The 17557-nt window shown below is 31.6% G+C and overlaps 1 protein-coding gene across 9 annotated transcripts in view; it reads right to left on the bottom strand.

The window, feature by feature from the left end:
• AHCTF1 (AT-hook containing transcription factor 1) overlaps positions 1-17557 on the bottom strand; it is a 104535-nt gene that overhangs the window by 20262 nt on the left and 66716 nt on the right. For 8 of the 9 annotated variants that reach the window (XM_031967000.1, XM_031966995.1, XM_031966997.1 and 5 more), the window contains 7 exons: positions 16649-16793; positions 16440-16571; positions 15809-15956; positions 14430-14580; positions 13325-13432; positions 3380-3572; positions 96-314 (listed from right to left, as the gene is read on the bottom strand). In XM_031967000.1, coding sequence (XP_031822860.1) covers positions 96-314; positions 3380-3572; positions 13325-13432; positions 14430-14580; positions 15809-15956; positions 16440-16571; positions 16649-16793 — 1096 coding nt within the window. The remainder of the gene's footprint in view (positions 1-95; positions 315-3379; positions 3573-13324; positions 13433-14429; positions 14581-15808; positions 15957-16439; positions 16572-16648; positions 16794-17557) is intronic. The other variant, XM_031967003.1, reaches the window with a different exon arrangement.

Genomic DNA, 17557 nt, shown 5'->3' on the forward strand with positions numbered 1-17557 from the left:
AACTTTTAACTACTTTAAAATTAATTACTCTTCAGAGTTATAAGGGAAGTACTAAATAAAATACAATGAAGTAAATAAACATAATTTATAATTACCTCCACCAAACTTACTCCAGTATTCCATTTTGTAGTTACATCTTCTTCCATGAAGGAGATCCTAGTTTCTTTTGCACGTGGAGTAGGGGTTACAGATCTTCCAGGGGATCCAGAAGGAGATGCTAAAGGTGTTGTACGAAGACTAGATCTTAAGATGGAATGAGGAGTAAACTCAGGAAATCCAGCAGCAGAAATAGATGAAGCCAAAGCTTTAGCTCTCTATAAAAAAAAGAAATAAAATTTCACAGTTAAAACCCACTTTAAAAATCGATTTTCATGAATATATGCAGAAAAGCATTCAATTCAAAAATGGTTTCTTTCAATTCAAACCAAATAAGTTACTGAAATAATTAATCAAAAAGTTCTAATGCTAAAATATTTTTAAATAAAAAAATTGTGTTACCTGTATCTTATTATTGGTGTTGCTAATAATACTAGGAAAATTTGAAATTTAGTCAACAAAATGTTGGGTATATTTCCAAAAAGAACCACTTTATTCAATAAAAATGTAGTTCGCCAAATTATCTTTAAAAAAAAAAAAAAAGTACTTCCAAAGTTCATGAAAATAATTTCTTTTCTTTCTGTGATCCTCTTTAAAATATTAAATAATTTGCAAACTGAATAGTGCAAAGACACATAAACTTCAGCCTTCATCCTAACCAAAATATGATGAATTTAAATAATTGTAAATCAATGAGAATTTTTACAAACAATAAATTTGAGTTAAAAAAGTATTTCTGAATCACTTGGCTTAATTTATGTAAAATATAAACAATTATGGCACATCAATCAATGGCTTATATTCCCCTAATTTCCATTTAAACTACCTAATAAAAAAGAATGGTTAAAATGGAGAAAATATTCAAACTAAAATTAAAATAAGCTTTCTGAGGTCAAATACAAAATCAAAGACAAGACTTAAAAGAGTACTTTCCATTTTCTTAGAAAACTAACAGTATCTTGCACATGGTAAGCCCTCAATATTTATCGAATTTACTGAAAGGGAAAAAAATCTCCCAAGAGACAAACACTTTGAATTTTTTATGGTGCTTTATGGACAGTTAGGTGGTACCTGTGGATTGAAGGCCAGGCCTGAAGTCAGCTCATCCTCCTAAGTTAAAATGTGGCCTCACAAACCAGTAGTATAATTTTAAGCAAGTCACTTTTAACCCTATATACCTTGGTTTTATTTTATAGAGCTGAAGAAGGAAACAGCAAACCGTTCCAGTATCTTTGCCTCAATAATCTCAAATGGAGTAATGAGGAGTCAAGACACAACTGAAATGACTGAACTAATGGAGACAAAATATCAAGTTTTCCCAACTGTGATTCCAATGTCCATTTTGGGACACTGGAATTTCAGGTAGATATGAACCAAAATCAAAATCACTCTTCTAGAATTCGGCAAGGCAAGAAAAAGGAAAAAAATATTTCCTTTAAAACAGGTTCCCCCCCCCCCCCCAAATTGGGGGAAAAAACATGGACTCCATTTTACAAAAATGAGACATTCTGTATGCAACAAATTTATATTTATATCCAGAGTGGACTAATCTAAAGACTGGCATAGACCATTAAGTGGTCCCATAATTTTGGAAATCAATCTAGTTGCTCTTCCAAATTCCCAAATTTTGATGACAGTACCATCGTATTTCCAGTGTCCCAGATTTGTAACTTTCATTTTTGTAATCTCTTCTCATTCTTCTGTAGCCTACACTTCTGTATCCAACCAGGTGTTAAACTTTGCCATTTTAACGTCTACAATACATCTTGCATTCATCACCCTTTACCTAGACTTTTTTCCTAAACAGTATTTTATTTTTCCAAATACACATAATTTTCAACATTCATTTTTTTGTTAGGTTTTGAATTCCAAATTTCTTTTCCCTCTCTCCTCCCTAAAACAGCAAGCAATATGATAAGTTATACATGTACAATTCTTTTAAACATTTTCATATTTATCATGTTGTACAAGAAAAAAGAGACCCAAAGAGAAAAAACACACAAGAAAAGTAAAGCAAAGAAATTTAAAAAAGGTGAAAATACTATTCTTTGTTCCACACATTCAGTCTTTCTCTGAATGCACATGCCATTTTCGATCTGAAGTATATTAGAATTGTTTTTGGATCACCCTCTGCCACCATTTTAACAATAAGCACCCTAATGTAAGTAGTCCTGCCTCAAGTTTTTCTCCACTCCCCATCAGAATAAGTTGACCATCTTTATTACCTTTAGTCTAAAATATAATCTCTTCTATTTGATTTTTAAAGCCTAGTCCAAGTTGACCTTTTCAGTATTAAATCATTTTCCCTCCTTCCTCCCCATCAAACTTTGTGGCACAGTCAAGCTCATCTTTATTTACACAGTGCTTTATTTATGCCCTGTCCATTCCATACACCTACAATGCATGCCTAACTTAAATTAACTTTGCTTCATTAAATTAAATCCCCTCATCTTAAAACACAGATCAAGCAAAATCTTCTGCATAATTCTTCTCCAATTTCCCCAAATACAAGTGTAGTATTACTTTAACTATTTGGTATATATTTGTTCTATATTTCTGCTCTATGTTTTTATATGTACTCTTGTCTTAGCTCCTTTCAAAAGCAGGTATTCTTCCTTCACATTTGTACCTCTGCACTAAGCTCAATGCCCATTACTTGCTACTACTCAGTCATTTACCTAGTAATTTCAAATATTCAGAACATGTCTAGGAACCATTCTCCCTCATATATTCTACAGTTGACTATTCTTTTTCAACTGTGACAAGCTCACATCTCCACACATTAGACTCCCTACATCATTAGAAGTAAAAGTCTTTTCTTCTGTTAAAGCAGTGGTGTTTTAGCAGGGTCATCTGATCATTTAAAATATAATTAGATGGCCTTACAAAATCAACTTAAGAGAACTGAAGCAGTAGGAGGAGGTTGCTGTAATTTCTCAGCTGATCATTGCCTGCAGTAGCCTAAGAAAATGATTCCCCACCCCTTCATTAAACAGTGGCAAGCATCCCTTCCTCTCTCCCTCCCTCCCAAAACCTTCTTACTCTGGAATCCTAATTTACAATACAATCATTTAGAACTTCCTCTTCTGGGGCTACATCTGATACATCTAATTCCTGGACAGCAGGATCAAATGATACTTTAAGCCCTGCAGTGCACTTTGCACATCTGAATGAACCAATAATGGAACGTTATATTTATAATTTTATCTGGCAGTCTAAGGAAGCAGCATTTTTACTTTTCTTACTTTGGGCTTTCAAGATGTAGAATTAAATTTCTTTTTACCTTTACCACAAGAGGTGTTTCAAGCAAAGTTAATTCAGATGCTCTTCCAAAGTTCTCGGGTAACCCAGTTAGCTGTGAGGTTGATGGCAACGAATCAGATGTTATATATACCATAGGTCTCGCTGGAGTAAGCTGATTATATTCCAAATTAGGAGAGGGCTGAGGAATAGGACGAACAACCAAATCCAATAGTCTATATAAACAAAAAAAGATATAAAATGGAAATGCAGCTAGTTAATAATTTATTATCAAACACCTATACATCCATTTAAATTACATATAAATTTACTTTTGATATATGAAATGCTATAAAACAAGTCACTTCTTCCAAGTTTCTATCATCATTCATGGGCCATTTGTTCTTATTCAGCTCATCTCTTACAAATAATGTATTAATAATACTCTTTCTAATTCAGGATTTTTCACTTTTATTATTATATAATTATTTTCCTCATGTTTGGTCTTCACTGCACTAGAATTCTATTCCATTAATGTACTATAATTTAGTTAACTAATCATGTATAGCTGAACATTTTCCTTAAAAAAGAAAAAAAAAAATGTCTGTAAATCTCTGAAGGGGTAGTAGCTTCTTTTTTTGCTATTTCCCCCAAAATGGAATTATACTACAAGATTACTTTTCCAAAAAGATCCTATTTACCAGTTCTTAATTTCATCACCAATGAATGACAATCTATTACTATATTAACTTGATAATTTCAATTGCTTTTATTTCCCTCAATTTGAGGACTAGAAATTAATACCTGAGTTTCTTTAATCTGAAAATTTAACTTGATTCCTTTGATTAATGAGGCCAAGCATCTTAAAAGATATTGTTTGCTCTTGAAAACTCTTCATAATCCTCTTGCTGATTAAGCATTATTTTCCCCTTAATCCTTATTTAATAATTTATTGATCTTTATATGTATTTGGCAGAATATAAGATATTGCTATTTCATTCGTTCATTACATTAATGTTTCTATTTTTAACAAGTTTCAGATAGTTTAAAAGATAACCAACATTTATTAATGTGTAAAATACCAAATTGTCTTCCTCAAAAGGTAAATTGATACTGAATTTGATGTATAAATTAAACAATTAAATAAATAATCCCAATTATGTCTTACATTAAAGAGGTAGGTGAAATGTAATAAGAGGATCTTTCAGGTAAATGTTTGCTGGATCAAAGAGATATGCTGTAAGCAACTATTTTGAAAAAGGCCAAACATTCCTTTCTCATTGGATTAATATGGTCTATTTTTTTCCCCTGGGACTTTTAACAGCTTTTCAGTGTTTGGGATTTTCTACAGCATCAGGAATTTTCTTATAAGAAAAAGAAATTATACTTGATGAGGGAGAGTGTGTTTATAGAAAGAACTGTCTTGTCCAATTTCTGGGTCATTAATTCTGAAAAATGTTAGGACTTAACGTTCTCTCTCCTTCCTAAACATTAAGTAAATAACATATCACTAAAAATAAAAGCTTTGATTGAAAAAAAAAAATGGTATAGTAAAATCAAAGCTTGTAGAAAGGCACTATGACAGCTATGAAAAGAATCTTAAATTCGCCTTTACTATGAAAAGACTTAAAAAGATCATTTGGAAAACAAAAATAAAAAATACAAAGCATTTATTGATTGGGGGATATGAAAGTCTACACTTCTTAACAATGACTAACAAGCTTTAAGTTATTCAAAATTATATACGTAATTTATACTTAAAATATAAGACAGCTTAAGATGAGATAAAGGAAAGGAGGGAAGATAAAAAAATACAGCAAAGAAAGGTTTCTTCAAATAAAACATTTTTAGACATCACTTAAAATTATCCAAGAATCCTAAAAACTAGATTTCATTTTCGTTTCTAAACACTTAACGATATACATCAATTACAATTATTTATTAGACTACATTTTGTTGAAAATTATCTTAAGACATTCCAGAAAATATCTGATGGGCTGTTTTGAGAGGAAACTGATAAATTACAAATATTAAAACCAGCATAACTAGCATATCAAAATACAGTATTATATAGACCCAAAATTGTATAACTACCTTGGTTCTCTGAACTTATTTATTTACAAATGAGGAAACTGAGACCCAGAGAGGTTAAAACTTGCCCAAAGTCAAATGAGGAAACTGAGACCCAGAGAGGTTAAAACTTGCCCAAAGTCACACAGGTAAATGAAAAAGGATTTGAAACTAGCTACTTTGAAATCCATTATCTGTTCCATTTATGTGAAAATTATACTGTCAGAAAATTTCAAAGGGTGGACAATTTTAAAAATTGCAATTACAAAGTAGATAGAAAAACTAGCAAGACAACTAAATACTGCCCATGTATATGTATGTATATATACTTTTTACCTGGGAAGCACAGGCTAGCAATGTTTTTCTGATTGCTAAATGGCTCATTTGAGCAAGTGTTACATGCTTCACACACAATATAAAGGGCCTAGTATGCATTCAAGTTGCAGCTTATAAAATGTTATCTACTTGCTGACAACCACAAACAAGTGACTATTCTCAAAAGAATAATCTCTTATGGGTTCTCATCAGATTTCTTCGATTTTCAATTTTGTATTCATTTTCCATCCCCTCACCCCCCAAAACCCCATTAAAATATGTAAAAAAAAAAAAAGTTAATTTATTCTGGCACACCAAAAAATATTTGGCAAAATGTTTTTCATTTTCTCATATTTATGCTTGGAAACATCTATGGAAGATGAGTTTAAGTTATTCATATATATTATACACATACACATACATCCCTCAAAATGATGGAAGACTATGTAGCTTACACAACTGAACAGAAACTTAACATATCTAGCAAATGCTCAAAGAGTTCTGTTTCAATGAAGGGAACCTCATTAATTAATAGGATATTCATTCCACTTTTGGACTCTACTAGTCTATAAGATTTTCCTTAAATCAAACCCGTATTTGCTTCTTTATAACTTCTTTGTACTTCTACTTATTGTGTAAGCAGGACAATTCTAATCCCTCTTCTAGGTGAGAATCCTTTAACTTGAAATTAAGGCTCTCCACATCCATTATCCAAGTCTTCTCCAGTCAAAACATCCCACTTCCTTTAACTCAGGACTTCTTAACAGGGGATCAATGAACAATTTTTAAAAAGTATTTTGATAATTTAACTTCAATATAATTAGCTATCTTTGTAATCCTATGTTATTTTATGCATTTAAAAACTGTTATGTTTTCAATTTAAACCACCTTTATTCTGAGATGGGAGCCAAAGGTTTCACCAGACTTTGAAAGAGTCAACAACACAAAAAAGTTAACTCCTGTTTTTAACTGATCCAATGGAGGTCTAAAAAGGGAGTGTTATTATTCTATGTTTTGCTATTTGGAATAAACGGCCTTTTTTCATTTCAATTCAATTGAATTAAATAATTCAATTAAATAAACATTTTGAAGTTATTCTTGATAAAGGCTGAAAAACAGTACAAAACTATACAGTGGCTAATTAGTGGGGACCAATATAAATTCAACAAAATTTTGAAAATTGGTAATCAATTAAATTACTAGAAAATTGCAGACAACTTGCCAACATGCTACTTTTTCCACTAACTACATGTTATGTTTTGTTTTTTGGACAAAAATAGCTTTCTGACATTGGCCATTAAGCACAAGGATATCCCAAAAGTCTTTGTGTCACTTTAAAGCTCAGCTCAGAGTTTCATCTTTTTCTACAAGGACAATTCATGTTTTTAATTTCATAAAATAATGTATAGATGACAAAAATTTCAAAGGTGAGTTTGCAGAAGAATGTTCCATTACTTCAACTAATATCATGGTATTATTTTATAAATACAGCACATTAGAATTTAGATTACTCCATGGAGTTAATTCCTAACACATTACATTTTAAATATGCAAAACAGCATGCCATATGATAACTGTATATTTACAGAATTAAACAACTAAATGCATTTTACATTTAATAAATCCGAGAATCTCAAAACAAATTATCTTAATGGGAAGGAGCATAATATTTTAAAAACTAGTCACTAGCTACACTATTGGCAATTTTAAAAATAAGCCAAAAATAAAAATAGAAGCATCATAGGATGATCATCAATAAACATAAGATAAATGAGACAGAAAAGCAAGAGAACACAACTCTCCAACAACCCAATAACAAACTATAAAACAAAGACTTCTTATTCAATAGAATAGAGAGGGAAAAACAGAAGAGTGTGATGAAAAACTGCTTAAGATCAGTTACCACAATAAGACATAAATGTAGAGGGGCTCAAAGGTTCTATTATGTAAAACAATCAAAACTCTGGCCAGAGGCAAAACTGGAAAGGTCTTCTAAGACTCATAGCCTTCTAAATCACAGTATGGGAATATCCCAGGGATGTACCTTCAGGGAGCAGTACAATGGTTATAGATTAGTAAATTTAGGATGCTACAATGAGGTTAGGGCAGATAGCGTGTGTCTGAAATCCAGAAGACTTAGTGAATTCAACTCTGGTCTCTGACATTTACTATGTGCTGTGTGATTCTGGGCAAGTCACTTAACAGTGTTCTTCATCTGTAAAATGAAATGGAGATGGAAATGACAAATACAGTATATTTGTCAAGAAAACCAAAGAGTCAGATACAAGTGAAGTCCACTATACAACAACAGTGAGGTAGATATTAAGATCTACTGTCAAGGAGTGGTAGTAAGAAGACACACAGCCAATAAATAACCAGCATTTAGCATTCAGTGACTGAGTACCATCAAGACTTGGAAACTAAAGAATGTATTTATCTATTTGGGAAAAATCATTAGTATTTTTACTTATACTGACAAGAGGTAGTTTCCTCTTAATATTGGAAATGAAACTGAAACTTGCAATTTCCTATACAATGAAATCCAATGAAGTCCAATTCCTGTTCCTATCCAAAAATAATCATTTCTCTCCAAAAAAAACCAAGTCATTTATAGACATGAACAGTTATTGAAAGAGATAGAAAATGGATAACTGAATCAAAAAATGCTACAACTCACTAACAATAAGTGCAAATAAAAAACACAGAGGTGACATACCTACATCCAAAAGGGAGTATGACAAATGTTAGTTAATATTGGATTTAAGATCAGAAAGAACACTGGGAAACTTTATTATACAAGTCACTCAAGTTGTCATACTCAGTAATCTAATAACTTTGTATATATACCTCAATGAGGCTGAAGACAGCAAAGTCTTACTCCCAAAATGAAGAGGCAAGGTGAAGCAGAAATAAGAGGGCTAGCTTCAGAAATAGGAATTCCTACAGTTACATCCTGCCCCAAAGAGATTATTATTTGTACAACCATGAATAATTCATTTTAATCTCTTTGGTACAGTAGGCAACTCTCTTAAGAATGTCGAGTTACAGGAATTGCTGTTCTGCATTGGTGGAATTTTCCAAATTTCCATTAGTGAAATCACAGGTCAAGATCAAGAAACAAAACAAAATATAAAAAAATATTCTTAGCAGCCCTTTTGAAAGAAAGAAAAAAAAAAAAAAGCAGATATCAATTGTAGTAAGTGTAACATGAATAAATAGATATAATAGTATTTTAAGAAATGTGACAAATTAGGAGAAATATGTGGAAAAAATATACTATTGCAGTGAAAATCAAAAGCACAATACACATAATGACAAAATTAATTATTTTAAAGTTGAAAATGTAACAAGTTTTCTTAGAGAACAAACCCCTAACATGAACCTCATATATTCCTGCAGGAATGGATCTACTGATAGATCTCAGCTCCCCAGTTGACTGTCAAAGTAGATAAGAATCTCTAACCCAAACATTCAGTTTTAGATCAATTAGTTGATAAACATTTATTAAGTATCTACTACATGATATTTGTTTCTTACAAATTTTACCTTGTTATCCTGATTCAAACACATTTTTTTTCAATACTAAACTCTGGGGCTTAAAAAACATAATTTTGTAAATTAATAGTTTTTGTTAGAATAATCTTGGGGTCTTTCTGAATGTACTCAGGATTTGATAATATCCTTGGCTTAAAGGACTGCTGCTAGGAATTTCAAAGTATGGATTTTAACCTACATAGGTATTGTATTCTCCAGACAACAATGGAGCTGCTGGTTTACCTTCTTCCCTCATTAGCCTGACATAGGAAAGTTCATACACAGACATATTTTTAATACTGTTATTTTGTTATTGTGTTTGTATTAGTCTTAACAGAATATGAGCAAATATGGTACAAAAGACAGGAATTGGAATGTTTGAGAAAGCTATTAATTTTCCTTTTTAAAGTTTCCTATATTCCTATATGTGCTTTTGAGTACATTTTGGGATTAAAAACAAAAAACAAAACGCAATTACCATCAACACAGCTGGATCACAATATTTCTATTAATTAAAAAATGTGTTTACATAAAAATTACCTATTAATTTATATTGTGTAAAGAACAATTTTAAATAGTGAATTGTTCCTTAGGCAATTAGTACAGAATAGCCCTTTACCCCACCCCCAACACACTTTCTGCCACTTAGAATGATGAAAAGAATTCTGAATTCTGCAATATACTTCACAAGGACTTTATCTTTTAATAGATGACATTTTCCCATCAGAAGTATAAAAAAAGATGAAACTGAGCCAGATCTTACGGATCTACATGATATCAAAGGAATGTTTTGTCTCTATAGTAAAGTTAAAATTTAAAAAAAAGATCTATTATGACTTAAAATATTAAGGCAAAAAATAGGAAACCCTAATTAGAGTTCCCCAACAATGGTAATTGTAGATCTGGGAGGAAAAAAAAAATACAGCCAACCTCAATTTGAATTTAAGATAAATTCAGATAAAAGAGAAACTTTAATTTGGCAGTGGGCTGACAAAGATTTTTGAGTGAACTAAGTCTGGAACTCAAAAATAAAAGACTAAAAACTCTAACTGGTTCACAAATACATCTACAGAAATCTTGATTATTGCCAAATGGAAACACGTGTAGATGTGAAAAAGTAGTTAAAAAAAAAAAAAATTGGTTCTACTAATGGGAAAATAAATGGATGCCAGTAAAAATACAAATGACTTCCACTTAAAAAATTACCTTCTTATGAAGCTCATTAAAGGGAAACAACTTAACTAAACCTAAAAAAAGAAAAAATAAAATCAATCTTTGAAAGTTTGGCAGTCTATATGTGCACATTTAAGTGCATTCTACAAAAGGAACACTTTAATATATACATTATTCAATTTATTTTGTATATTCAAAAATCAAATAGCTGTTTTTCTAAAAATGCTGACTTTTGTCAATTACAAATTAGTTCAAAGTCTAAAGAAAATTTCTGAAGATGGAAACAAAATCACAAAGATATTTTTGAATCATGGGAGGAAAATCAGTAGGAAATGGTCAACATTGGCATTTTTAACACATGCCATGTTTAACACAAGTTTGTCTCCTGTGCTACTGAATACTGAACACAGAGGTTATATATGATCCTTCAACTGTTCACAACTATAAAATAAGATCTTCAAAGGTACAAATTTACAGAATTATAAGATCTCTAATTCTGGAGAGATCTCAGACAATACAAACAAATCCATACACGAACAAATATTCCCTTTACGATATACCTAACAAGTGGTCATCCAAAAACAGCTTGAAGACCTCCTCCAGAGAGGGAGGAAATACAACTTCCTGAAATGTCTATGTTCAGTTTGTTTACTGGAAACTCAAAATTCTTTGAAGAAAAGCAATCAAAGTCTTCTTCCACATGAAAACCCTTAAAATATAGCTATGGCCCAACTAAATCCTTTCTCCAGAATAAAAATATTCACTTCTTTCAATTAGTCCTTACATGACACTGTATAAAGGCTACTCAGCAACCTGGCCATCTTCCTCTGGATACACCAAAGCCTAAAAATGTTAACTTCTAAAATCATACGCCTAGAATTAAAATAAAACACTTGAAACACCAACAAAGTCTTATTATACCTATTCCCATCTGGTACTTATGTTCTAGTTTGCCAAGATGCTTTCTGACTTTACTTTTGTTATCCAATGTGGTACTATTATATCTCTTAATTTGGAATTTTATATATTATTGATTAAAAACAAAGAACAGCACAAAGCCCAGCATAAATCCCTAAAATATTACAAGAAAGCCTTCTAACTCAATTTAACATAGAACCAATATAATAATAACTTTTCTGCACAGCCAGCCAGGTTTAAATGCACTTATTTTTATTTTTTCCATCCTTACCACAAAAACAGTATTATGCTGTCAAACGATTTACTAAAATTTAGTAAGTTGAAGTATACCACATTCTTGATTTGCCAGTTCAAAAATTCAAGAGTAATAAAATTATAGGACATATTCTTAACTTTTTTTCTAGATGTTCTTTCTGAATATCTTTATGATGAATTTTGCATGGATTTAAATCTAAGTATCGTAATCTATATTTTATTGATTCCATTTATGTTTATTTCTTTTCTTTTTTTTTAAAACAGTTCTTGTTCTACTTCTCCCATTGTCCATGAAATTTTCTAAAGACACTGACAATGGCTTAGCTCACATAACTGAACTATGTCAGTACTTTGGGAAGTAGTTCATTTGAGGTCCCCCCCAAAGGGCAAAAGTGCCATACTTCTTACTCAGAAGGTTTATACAGGGGTTCAGTGACCATCTATTAGGGCTTCTTTTAAACATAAATCAAACTAGATCAGTGGTGTCAAACAAAAATGGGGGCCACTAAATCATACATAATGGTCCCAATGATTTGGAAAACCAGACATTTATACATCACTTTTTATTCAGCACATTAAACATAAACAACACATTAAATTTGGATGGTAACTATAGTGAAATATGGTTTGGGTTGCACTCAGGATTGTTATGGACCACATGCAGCCCATGACATACATGATTAGATATTATTTTCTCCTACTTATTAATTTTAAAAAGTGGATATTGATTTTGTTTGTGCAAAAATTTAATCATGAAATTAAAACTGTCCATTTTATCATATGACCAGCTTGTTACCTTGTTTAAGAAGTATTTTCCTAAACTCACATACAAAAAAATCAGCTGTTTTCTGCTCTCTGCTTAATTTCCTTTATTATCCCTTCTAAAAAGATACAGAAATGCCTCTGACCTTAACTAAGAATTCCTTGTCAACACACACACACACACACCCACACACACACACACCCCCCACACACACTTCATACGGATCATCACAGTTCTCTTGGCTCTCCATTATTTTTCAGAAACAAGAGCCTCAATCCCTTGCTATCCCTCATTTCTTGCTATTCACAGGTGGCCACCATCCAGATTTAAAAAAAAAAACAAAAAAAAACAACCCTTACCTTATTAGTGCCAAAACAACCATAGCTAATTTTACCCTTACCTTTCAAATAAAATCCTAAACAAGACTAAATCTTGTTATTCTTCAAAATTCCAAAACTTAATAAATAACATTTTTCACAATTCCCACTCTTCTGGCTCCTCCCATTAACAATTACTTAATAGGAAAGCGTCCACCTTTCAAATTTAATATAACAAATTCAGCTTTCCAAAATTTTCTAAATTCATAATCTTTACAAAATAATTAATGTTACATGAGGAAAGTTGGAAATCCCGAGTCTACTGCACAGTCCAAGACAAACTATGTTTTTAAATGAGAATGAATCATGCCATAAGGACCAGGGATATCCCATTCAAATTTCAAGAACAGGGAGCCAATAGAATTACAAATTCAACAAATACCCTAAAAAGAACAAATCTGAAAAATTGTTTTTTATAAAAACTGAACATATCAATAAGTTACAAACTACCAGATCCATATTAATTTCTTAGATTTGTAATGTTTAAGATTTTAAAAGCACGCAAAAAGAACAGGTATTTCAAAACACAATTAAAATCATTATAACATTCCTTTATATTTTGAATAAAAAATGAAAGTCTTACCTAGAAATTTTTTCTGATGCTTTTGTAATTGGTGTTCCAACAAATGCATCAGGCAATTCTGTATCTGGGAGAGAGTATACTACAGGAGAAGTTTCTTCAATTTTAGGGCTATATATTAAAAAAAACCAACAACTTAATATCTCATCTCAATATGTGCAACATTAAATTAAAGAAATTTGTCAACATACTGCTGCAAAATTTGAATTCTCTTATTTAACATTTCTATTTTAGTCAAAAGGAAAAATCTTAATGCCACTATCTATACAGAATGTAAAAGTTATATACCTGTGATTTAATTGGTATGGGCTGCCCTTCTACTATGGCAAATCAAAGGTACCCTACAACTTATCAAGGTCTTCAAGAGTTAATATGGTAGAAAAATTCATCAATCTTAAGTCAACTCAATGATGGGCCTAAACAATATTTAACACTAAAAAAATGATATTAACCTCACTATGAGCAGGGATTAGTTCATACTTTCTATTTGTATCCCTAGCATCCAACCCAGCAACTGGCACAAAAATAGACACTTAATTCATACTTTTTAACTAATTGACTTAAGCAGAAATGTGCTGAACTTAAAATAAGTGACATTTTTGTGTCTTAATAAAGCAACAGGAGAAGAAATGGAGATAATTGCATATGGTAGATGCAATATGGATTGAGGGACAGGGAACTGGCCTTGGAGTCAGAAGCTTAAGATTCTATTTCTAACACTTTGGTTGTGCCACTCATAGCAAGTCATGTTACTTTTCAGTGCACCAACCAGGCAACTATTGAGAACTTAAAAACTTCAAGAAAGATGCTAACCTAAATTGGTAGAGTAAGTTTCCTAATCTTGCTATTTTTACAACTTACAAGCCCTCTTATTAACTGTCCCTATCTTTATACAATTATATCATTTGTTTTTAAAAGGATAAAAAAAAACCCCCAAACCCTGAAATATCACTTTGGGATGTAGTTCTTTCTAGCTGTCTTCTCCAATAATATTCAATTCTAAAAAGTTTAGCATCTCTGAAGTAAACTTTGCATTTATGATAAGTCTTTCCTTGACAAATACACAAATTGCATAACTAGAAGAAGCATTAAAAACAGAAATACTTACCTATTGTAAGGGGATAAATTATTTTTCAATTCATTCCCAACCCAAACCTCTCCAATTTTCGATAATACATTATTGATGAAAGCTGCTCGTGTTAATATAGTCCCTGCTGTAGTTTGTTTTGCAACAGTAGATAGTGGTTTGGGCCTAGAAACTGAAAACAGAAATAAAAGTTGATAAAGATCTAAGAAATAACTTAGTCCAGCCTTTAAATGAGGCATGAGCTCTAATTTTGTTGGTTTCTTGAATCAAACTTTGACCAAGATATTCATCTAAATATGGGAAATGTTATTAACTTTTAGGGTATGGTAAGGAGAGCTTCCCCCTTAAGAAAGGCACTTCATTTTTTCTTTGTATTCTCAGCACAAAGTCAATGTTTAATACTTGTAAACTGAAAAATCAAAAGTTCAGAAAACAAGAATCACAAAAAGAATAAAGTGATAAAAATATATCTGAGAAAAGGGGGAAGGAAATAAGCACTTGTATAACACCTGTTATATTCCAGCTATTACACTGAATAATTTATAAATGTCCCATTTGATCCTCAAAACTATCCTGGATAAATAGATCCTGTTATTATCCCCAAAGTTGAGGAAACTGAGGTACACAGAAGATCAGTAACTTTCCCATGGAGCATGACTAGTGTCTAAAGCTGAATTTGAAGTTAGGTCTTCTTGATCCCAGGCTCGGTGTTATAGCCACCGTTCTATCTAATTTTGTGTGTGTGTGGCTCTGGCTCTGTCTGTTGTTCTCTCTCTTTTTAATTAGGGAAAGTTACCAAATGACACAATAAGTATATTAAAAGTTATGCATAAGAGGCAACATACAGAATACAGGACCTGAAGTCAGGAAAAGAACCAGATACATCTCTTAAGACTGACCTTCCCATTTCCTAATGGAATTGGCACATGTACACATGCACATGTGTGCACACTTATGCATGTGTGCACACACGTCAGTGCTATTGTAGACAAAATGAGGTGGTGAATAAGAAGTGTTTTACAATTCCGAGGTAATTATTATTGTTATTAGAAGGTGGCGGCTATCTTTTTTGGCTTAAAAATGAATTTATTCATTTTAAAGATTGTTACTAGGGTAGATACAGGGCTTATAGCTTAGTGAGAATTTCTTTGTGGAAATCTTTAAAAAAATTACAACCTATCAAAAAATAATTTCCCCAACTAACCACAAGCATAACTTGTAAAAACAGAAAAGAATAATGAATTCATTTATATATATTCTTAAAAACTTATCTGAGTCTTTCACCAGGATTTTCTGAAAAGGATTCTGAATACTAAATTAAAGTATGTTATTTATAAAACTTGGCTAACCATTAATTTGGGATTAAAAAGTTAAGTCAAAAAATTTAAATGAAATCTTACCTTCTCGAAAAACTGAAGATGACAAATGATAGGGTTTAGCTCGTTCCATGGCTAACTTTCGCTGTACTCTAGGAAGTATCTTCCCATACTGATCTAAAATGGAATTTCTGGCAACTGACCTTTCCCTCAAACGAGGATCACGATCATTCTATTGAAGACACAAAATCACACGCAAATATGTGAAAATCAATCCTGATATATTTACACAGAGACTGTACCATAATACATATAGGAATTTATGGTCTTATAAAATGTACTATCAATATTCATATCAATCTTTCATAGACACCCTTCCCCTAGCCAAAATATCTCCTTCTATACTAAATGTTCTATTTGTTTATCAACACATATCTGTAAAAATATCCCACAATTGCTAACATTCAGTTTTTTTCTTAATAAGTTTTTAAATTGCTAGTTACCTCTCTCATTTGTTTCCATAATGAATTGCAATAAAGTGTGCAAAATTTTCCAAGTTAACTGAGAAAAATTAATATACATAAGGAGGACAAATTAACAAGTCTTTTCAAATTTAAGTGGGGTGGGGGTTCATCTACTTAAATGTAACAAGTATAATGGATTTTCATTTCTGTCATGAAATTTAAAATTTTTACTTTCAAAAGACAAGTCTTACCATGAAATTAACCTTCAGAGATTGATTCAGCTGCAATGCAGGTATATAATTGGCACGTTGTAAATGGTGAACTAAGAGTAATTCATGATTCTGAACACCAGCATTGGACTGCAAAAATTTCACTAAACATTCCTAAGAGAAATAAAATGGATTAGTCACCTACCAAACTTCTTTCAAATTTTTAAAACTTTATTCTGAGGATAACCTACTTGTTCTGTGTCTGTGAATGGTAATTTCAGCAAATCTTCCATTAAGCCCATTTCCTGGCAGGCTTCATACATGTGTTTAAGTAATTCCTCCACATTTAACCTGTTTGAATGTTGCCGCAAGAGACTCCAAGCCTCAACCATACACCTGCAAATAGTATATGACAGTTTCATTATCCCATAGCAAAATTCCCCAGAACGTTTAGAAACTTCATCCTCTGAAGAGCTCCATTAAGTACTCATACATACATATATTTGTACATAAATATATAAGAAGTTCACAAAACTTTTTCATTTACTAGCTTAAAATTTACAAAGTCCTTTTCTCACAACAATCCTTTGAGGTGGTAGTACAACTACCATAAAGCAAATAGGTAAATAATTTCATTTTTAAAAAAATCTACCAATTTCCTTGTGAACATTTTTTCCCCCTTTGAATCTCCAGGCCTATTCATGTCCCTCACACCTTTCAGTCTCTTTTTCTGTCTTCTGTAGAATATAAGCTCCTTGGAGACACAGACTGTCTTTCTTTTGCTTGCATTTTTATAACCCATGCATAGCACAGCACTTGGCACAGTAATAAATGCTTGCTGATTAATTCATGTGTCTGGAAATTTTTTTAAAAGTCATTTCAAACAAATATTAAATTGAACTCAAATTGGGTAAGCATCATGTTGGGAATTATGTAGAGATAAAAAAAATTAATAAAGCCAGAGACAAGTTCCAATAATGTAGCTAAGAAAAACAAGAGAAAGAAAAGAATCAACTAGTCAAAGACACATAGTATGATGAAAAGATCATTGAACTAAGAGCCTCAAGACCACTTGTGAGCCTCAGATTAACCTAGCTGTAACTAGACAATGGGGTTATTTAATAACTCTTAGCTACTTCAGTGTTGTGATTATTAATGAT

This window comes from Sarcophilus harrisii, chromosome 4 (genome assembly GCF_902635505.1).
Source record: "Sarcophilus harrisii chromosome 4, mSarHar1.11, whole genome shotgun sequence".
Lineage (NCBI taxonomy): Eukaryota > Metazoa > Chordata > Mammalia > Dasyuromorphia > Dasyuridae > Sarcophilus > Sarcophilus harrisii.